This window comes from Nestor notabilis, unplaced genomic scaffold, assembly GCF_000696875.1.
Source record: "Nestor notabilis isolate BGI_N333 unplaced genomic scaffold, ASM69687v1 scaffold8389, whole genome shotgun sequence".
NCBI classification, from domain to species: Eukaryota; Metazoa; Chordata; class Aves; order Psittaciformes; family Psittacidae; genus Nestor; species Nestor notabilis.
In genome coordinates, this window is record NW_009944076.1 from 64,506 (window position 1) to 72,408 (window position 7,903).

General features: G+C 42.7%; 1 protein-coding gene across 1 annotated transcript; it reads left to right on the forward strand.

Moving 5' to 3' along the window:
- Window positions 1-2,541: 2,541 nt before the first annotated feature.
- Window positions 2,542-5,321, forward strand: RASD2 (RASD family, member 2). Its single transcript, XM_010022254.1, has 2 exons — window positions 2,542-2,812; window positions 4,443-5,321. The coding sequence occupies exons 1-2, from the start codon at window positions 2,542-2,544 to the stop codon at window positions 4,970-4,972; spliced, it is 801 nt and encodes a 266-aa protein (XP_010020556.1). The 3' UTR covers window positions 4,973-5,321.
- Window positions 5,322-7,903: the final 2,582 nt, after the last annotated feature.

Consider the following 7,903-nt stretch of genomic DNA (forward strand, 5'->3'; position numbering starts at 1 on the left):
GCTTCCTTGTGCCTTGATCTTCCCTGTCTGCAGGCAGCTACGGTGCCACTTCCTTCTCCAAGCTGTTCAGTGTACTGTGACATTAACTGAGGTCCAAAGCAGTGAAATTAATTTCAAAGTGGAGGACAAAAGTGCCTCTTGCACTAAAGGGGCAAAATTAACCCTCCAAACAGCCGCAGTGACACAGTCCATCTCCTTTGCTGTGTGATGGGAGTTTCTCTAATCACCAACAGCTCAGTGGTTACCTGCCAATCAGCAGTATAATTTGTAGGATTTTGGCTTGTAAAGCTGCTGGCCAGGATCAGGTCCCTCAGCGTGCATGTTATGCGGGACATATAAGGTATTTGCTTAAAAAGCACGACTGTGCTCACTCACAGATGCTGCCGCACCAGGTTACACAAACCTGATCTTTGGCATGTGTGAACCAACACAATCCACTTGCCCTTATGCAGCTACACTGGTCCATCCCAGACTGAAGAGCTGACTCATTTCTAAATAATGATCCTGGTCTGTAGAGAAGTTTGCCTTTTTTCCCCCAAAATCTATCTCCCTGCTTTTCTCTGCCAGCTAAATAAAACCTGAGAGGGTGAAAGGAAGCATCCCAAAGCAGCTCTGTCACCATTTGTCTACCTGTGAATGCAAGACAGTACTGGACTGACTATGTAGGAAAGTGTAGAGATAGCGTACTTGGCAGTGCTATTTCAGAGACTGAATATAGTGTTTCTGTACTGCTGGAGATAGGTCCTGTTTAAATAAAACACAGAGTCCAGTTCAAGTACCTGTGTGCTCCTTGCCATCATTCCCACCACAGCACTCCCAACAGTACCATAACTCTGCACATTTGTGTCCATCCAAATTTATGTTCTGTCATTACTACTGGCTCTAATATTATGCTGTCCTGCCCGCTGAATGTGATTCAGAGTGTAAGCTACTCTGAGGAAAGCATTGCATTTTCTTCTGTGCTTTAGATAGGGCTGAATGTGCTGCTGGCGTGCAGCAAATTATAGCAATAATAATAATAAATAGTAGTGTTTTGCTGTTGCCTTGGGCTATAGCACAGCAATGATGCTGGATCAGAATTCCATAGAATTCTTTATTTAGCAGTGATTGTATCTTCGCTGCTGCTTTGGCGCTTAGCACATGTTAAACAAAGTAAAAGATTCTAAGCTTTTGACTGAGATAAGTGTCAGCTAGATAAAAGCTTGGGAGATAAAATTCACTCAAGGGAAAGATAGGAATCCAGATCTGGATCCAGAAACGATCTTTCAGTGTACATAAAGTACTTGCATTGTAATATTAAATAAACAACACTTAAGTTAAACAAACGGCACAGTGGGAACTTGATTATTCTTTAATAAGATCCTAGTAACCAAAATAAACTCTGTCAGAAATGTGCCTTCTTTGCTCTAACACGTAGCTTTCCCCACACAGGGGTTATATTTTTCCCTTCAGCACACATTTGAACTGGTACATAAAAAACATCGAAGCAACACTCTTTTTTTTCTATCAAAGTTTTCTGCAGCTGAGTGCTATGCCAAAATATGATCTCCAAAGTCTCAAGACTCATTTTATTTGTCAGGGATTGGAAATCTCGTCTAGTAGCTATGTAAGATGGCTGTCCTTTATTTTTTCTCCTGCTTGTACTTAGCACCCGCACAGACTGTGACACCCACAACAGCTGTGTATGTATGAAGACTGAAAATCTCATGAAATCTACGTCTTTGCAGTTCCATCCATTGCCGTCTACCCTGCTGCACTGCTGGTAGTTTCTTATAGGGAGTTCCCATCCTACCAGTCCAAACTGCATGATTAAAATCTGGGTTCTAGAAGGTCACCGAAAGCACAGGTCTTTGAATTTAGCATCGGCCAGTGCTATTTTTTGGCTCAAACTCCCTATATCAGCAATGAAGGTTGTATGGGACTAGTTATTTAAAGTTACTGAGATGTCTAGCTTTCATTGATGTCGAGCATAATTCTTGTTTCTGTCTGACTTTTGGTTGATCTCAGAAAATGAGTATTATGCACAGGTCCTATTTAGGCAATCAAACAAAGCCATCAAGGTCCTGATGGCAGCTGCAGTACATGCAGTATATTGGGAAATCTGACCTCTGTATTTATGTATCTAAATGAGAACCAAGCTCTACTGAAAAATCTGGTAATGTAGAAGTGACGCAGATGGTGGGAAGGAACTTGGTATCTAAGTTGAAGCATAGCCGATAAAATTAGCCCTTAATGTTTAAATGAAATAGCAAATTACAGTTCAAAACCATGCTATTTTCAGTGTAAATGACTTCACTTTTATATGACTTTAAAAGAAAAGAAAAAACACACCACCAACAATAAACCCCACTCCCTGGAAATGAGACTAAAAAAATTAAGCGTTTCCAGAAAAAACACTTCTGGATGGACCATTGATCTACTAACTACTATGCTCCAGAGCGCTGTCTGACAAGCTTGTGGTAAGGAGCTGCCCTATTTCATTCTCTGTTTAGTTTCTGGTCTTTCCTCCAACTCTGCTATTTCGCCTTTCAGGACCAAGCAATGATGAAGACTATGTCCGGTGGAAACTGCACCCTGAATGTGCCAGCTAAGAACTCATACCGCATGGTAGTGCTGGGAGCCTCCAGGGTGGGGAAAAGCTCCATTGTCTCACGCTTTCTCAATGGCCGGTTTGAGGACCAGTACACTCCCACCATTGAGGATTTTCATCGCAAGGTCTACAACATCCGGGGAGACATGTATCAGCTGGACATCCTGGACACCTCTGGGAATCACCCTTTCCCTGCTATGAGGCGGCTTTCCATCCTGACAGGTGAGAAGAAAGTGGGGGGAAGTTTGCAGATGGGGAATGGTGGGTAAAAAATCATGAGGATAGACATTACCTTGAAAAACTGCAGCCTGGAGATGACTGTTTCCTGGGAGGTAGCTAAAAGGACCGCTTGATTTTGTTGCAAGATGTGCTTCTCTAGAGAGATATTTCCTGGCTGGGATATCCCAGGCAATACTGGATGTCCATCAGACACAAAGGTGAAGTCCACTTGGTGAGGGTCTGAAATTGAGATTTCCCCCTGGTTTATTTCCCTCCTAGCTTCCCTTTCTGCTCCATATCTTTTTACTGTAGTAAAAAAAAATAATAAATGGCTGAATAAAATATCATGGGCATAAAAAGCAGCAAGGGACAAAATAAGAATGTCGTTACAAGACATAAGCGGTGAAAAACAAATGTAAAATGCACAGAAAAGGATCCTAACAAAAAAACCTCAAAGATTATTTTTTTCCTAAAATTTCCAGTCTGATTCCCTTGATTTGATATTCCAGTAAAAGGATAGCTCTACTTTTACCCTTTCTCCTTAATCTGTGGTTAATCGAATGCACTGAAGGGAAAAAAGGGAAAATCATGGGCTCATTTTGTATGTTCTTATTGTTAAGCAGTTCCTGTTGTGATAAGCTAAGATGTATTCTTTAACTGTGAAAGTGACAGTGGAGATATATTCAGCCACAGCAAACAATGAACCCGCTTTCTGGATTTGCCTATCTACCCTTCTAGCTAGCCAGAGAAACATGATGTTCACATCTGACTAGGCTAGTGTCCACATCCAGTGAGGTCCTAGGGCCAGTTTCTGGGATCCAGATGTGAGCTCTTGTCCCTGAAAGCTCTCTTAGTATGTTCCACACGAATGTCATTCAAAAGGCAATGGTTTGCGTTATTTTATATTTGCAAAAGGAATTGTAAGTCAGGAAATGCCAAAAAGGAAATGCCAGGGGATCCGTGTCATATATATATTTCTTTTTTTTTCCCATGGTCTGTTTCTCTGGAGCAAATGAAATGACAGCAGACCACTGGGAAACCTCTCATTCCTGACTTCTGTGTTCAGGACTGACTAGATGTGAATCTTCAGTTCAGGTGTTGTTTCATGTATTGTACAATCAAAAGGGCAAGGCTGAGTGCCTATTAAGTCTCCACTCATCCTAGTGTCAGAACAGGCTGTGTTTTATGCAGATAAAAATGAAAGGAAGAAAGAAGAAAAGCAGTGCAGCAGAGCTGAGATAGAAACATGTTTACAAAAGAGATTAAAATGGGAAATAAATTGCAAGTCCAGTGCGAGCTAGGAACACAATTGGATATAGATGAAGTAACGTCATCGCCAAAAGTCTTTTCCAAAGCACTACAAGAAGGTGTAAGGAGTTGAATTAGAAAAACTGGAATGAATGTAAAACTGAGTGAATAGATTCAAGAGGACCAAACAAAAAACAGGGGGAGGAGATGGCAAAGAAGCCCACTGCTTTTTTAAAGTTAGCTCCTCTGACATGCACTGCAAGCAACAAGCCTTTACACTACCTCTTTGTAATTGGAATGCAGGGGATGTTTTCATCCTGGTTTTCTCTTTGTAATTGGATGTTTTCCCTTTGTAATTGTTTTCTCTTTGTAATTGGAATTGCAGGGGATGTTTTCATCCTGGTATTCAGCCTGGACAACAGAGAATCCTTTGATGAGGTCAAGAGGCTACAGAAACAGATCCTTGAGGTCAAATCCTGCCTGAAGAACAAGACCAAGGAATCGGCTGACCTCCCCATGGTGATCTGTGGCAACAAAAGTGACCACAGTGAAATCTACCGCAAGGTACGTTCAGATGAAGGTGAGAACCTTGTCTCCAGCGATGAAAACTGCGCCTATTTCGAAGTTTCAGCCAAGAAGAACACCAATGTGGATGAGATGTTCTATGTCCTCTTCAGCATGGCCAAGCTACCTCATGAGATGAGCCCTTCCCTCCACAGGAAAATCTCCATCCAGTATGGTGACACTTTCCAACCAAAACCCTTCCGCATGCGCCGAGTCAAGGACATGGACGCTTACGGTATGATCTCTCCCTTTGCTCGCCGGCCAAGCGTCAACAGTGACCTGAAGTATATCAAATCAAAAGTTCTCAGGGAAGGTCAGTCCAGGGAGAGAGAGAAATGCACGATCCAGTGAAGGGGGCTTGCACTTCTGTCTGAAGTCATCATCCACATGCAGTGCCTTAAAGAAAAACGATCCGTGGAAGCACAGAATGGGCTTATGGGGTTCGAGAAAACCCAACATGGAGAAAGGATAACTTCCTGTGGATTCTGCTGAGTCATGAATGTAAATAACATCATTCTTGTAAATGACTGGGAAAAATCACATGCTTGAGATACGAGTGCATTTCTCTGTCTGTAATGTAGCTCCTCGTCATTCCCTATTTTGTTTAAAGAATACAGACCTGAGAAGTAAAGACATTTGAACTTCATCCTTACAAAGAAAGTAGGCAAAAAATGCACAAAAGGCATTAACAGTTACCCAGCATGCAGCTCTTGCAAGAGAGAGGAGGTTACGTGTGTGCGTGTGTGCGTATCCCAGTGTGTCTGTATATATGTGTGCATGCATGTGTGGAGCACTCCTTTAAAACAATGGGACTTGTATTTCAAAGGGCAGCAGTCTTAACTGAGGTTTCCCAGGTTGGGAGTGGACTCTATATACGGATGCATGACTAACTGATTTCTGAGAGGACCTGCATTAAGAAGATCTTGATTTTGTGTTTGCTGGGACAGTTGCCATTAGATGTTGATATGAATGTTGTTTTGTATCATAGATTTTATTTGTTTGGTTTGTTGGGGTTTTTTTATTGTCTTGGGGTGGGTTCTTAGCAAAATCAGATGTCAAGTGAGTTTGACATCAAAACGCTGTCTTACTTTCTAGCAGTGAAAGGTCATCTGTAAAATTCTATAATATGTACGTTGATTGACAGTGAAATTGTTCTGCAAAAAGCCAATACATTTGACTGCTTTGCAAGCCTGGTGTGATATTGTTTCTCACAGCCACACTGACTGAACACTGTAGTATAAATGCCACCCTTTGCCTTGCTGGCAGCTGGAGCAATGGTTCCATCCTCTGCCTGTATGAGCTGAGACTGACCAGATTCATATTAGACCACTTCAGAGGCAGGACTGGGTTTTCCTTCAAAATTAAGAACTGAACAGTTGTAGGGCCATCTCCATTGTGTTTCTTCTGTTAACATGCCTGTAGTAGTTTTGTTCATGGTTTTCCCTGTTGTCTGATAAAAGTTGCCTTCATGGAAACCTTTGCACTGTAGAAGGCCTTCAGAATAGAAGATCTGCGCTGGCAGTCCAAACAGGGCTGATCTGGCTGGCCATGGCCACATAAATCTGGGGCTGTCCATTCACTTCTTCCCTTTCTCAGCCCAGTCCAGGCTTCCTTGTCTTTAGCTCTCTTCCTGTTCTGCTTCTGGCTCTGTTGTTCAATGTGCTCCTGTATGCTTTCAAAGCCCAGTATATTCTCTCAGATGTGAGCTTTCCACTCTCACTAACTGGAATGAGGTGTGCACACACGTAACCGTGGGCAAAGCATTGCCCCAAAACTGCACACAATAGAAAAGTATATATGTTACATATACCTCAGAATGACCTTCAGATAATCTTGTCCCTCCCTCACCCTCAAATTCTGTCCTTGGCTGTACCTGCCTTGCTGTGTCCTGGGCAATGCTGTGAGCTAGTTCATGCCGTAAATTGACAGGAAACCAAGAATGATGGTTGTCTGTAAAAATTAGCCTGTGGGATTCAAAATCCCATATTCATTTATCAACTCCACCCTTCCTTGGTACTATATATTGACTGGTAAAATACACTGTTCTTTTATTGCAGTTGCCAGGGCAGCACCTTCCAGATCATGCCCTCCTCCCTATCAATAAATATGTACACGGTTTATGATTAAACTTGTTTTATTTATTAGCTGTGTCCTGGTCATTTTTACTTTCTTCAGGAGTAATGATCAAGGTCCTATTTTTCTGTTGTGCAGATGCAGCTAGGCAAGTGAGTTGTGGGTTGAGAGCTTTGATGAGATCTCCAGTAAGTTCTGGAAGATCCTTTTATATCCTCCAAACACCAGGGGCTACACATTTGTCTGTTTGGAGTGAACTGTGTCTCTATCCACATATTTCTTTCTATGTATCTATGTACATATGTACATACATATGTATGTATGTATCTATCTACCCTTTTGCACATTAACTTATCTATACAAATATCCTCACAAGCAGAAGCAGACAATTACTTTTTCCCACGCTGCCTCCGATGCAAGAGAACAACTCTGTCCTTCATGCACATAGCTGGTGTGCTTATCCCTGATGTGATTTAATGTCGTCTCTGCAGAGACATCACTATTGCTCTCAGCAGTCTTTCCATCTTACCATCTGCACCCCTCAACCGTGTGAGTCTTGGTCCCCCTGAGCGTATGCCCACCTCCCTACAGACTCTCCACCTAAGTGCATGACTACCAAATGTACCAGTGATCAAGCTCTGGGACTCAAATGCCACAGGGACATGGCGAGGTTGAAGAGTGAGAAGAGCATGGGCACTGGCCATTGGTTGGGTTAAGGGGCTCCAGGGATCTAAAGAAGAAATCCTTGCACCATAGACCATGTACTGCCCCTGATGAGCCTGTTGTCCACTCCTCCTGGCCTGCTGGATAAAGCTGAATTTTTAAAGAGCCTTCATAATTATCCAATCTCTGCCTTTGTCTTACAACACTGACCTTGCAATTATTTTCTCTACTGTCCTTCCACTTCAACAAAGACACCAGCCTTCCTCGTCCCTTCCTGTGCTCCCATTCCTGTCTTTTCCCCCATGGAAATGAAGCCACAGGGCATAGAAAAACAAGATTGCAGTGACAACAAGGGCAAAAGAGTAAGGGAGGCTGAAGACCAAGGAGTAGGTGCTCACAGAGATATTCTGGATCCAAGGGGAAGGCCAGTGAGCCCCAGCTTCACAGTAGTCCAGCTTGGCCTGCCAATGCTCACGGTGAGAAGCATCTGAGAAAGTGACTGGGAATGAAGGTGAAGCAGCATTACAGTCACCCACAGAAACAAAT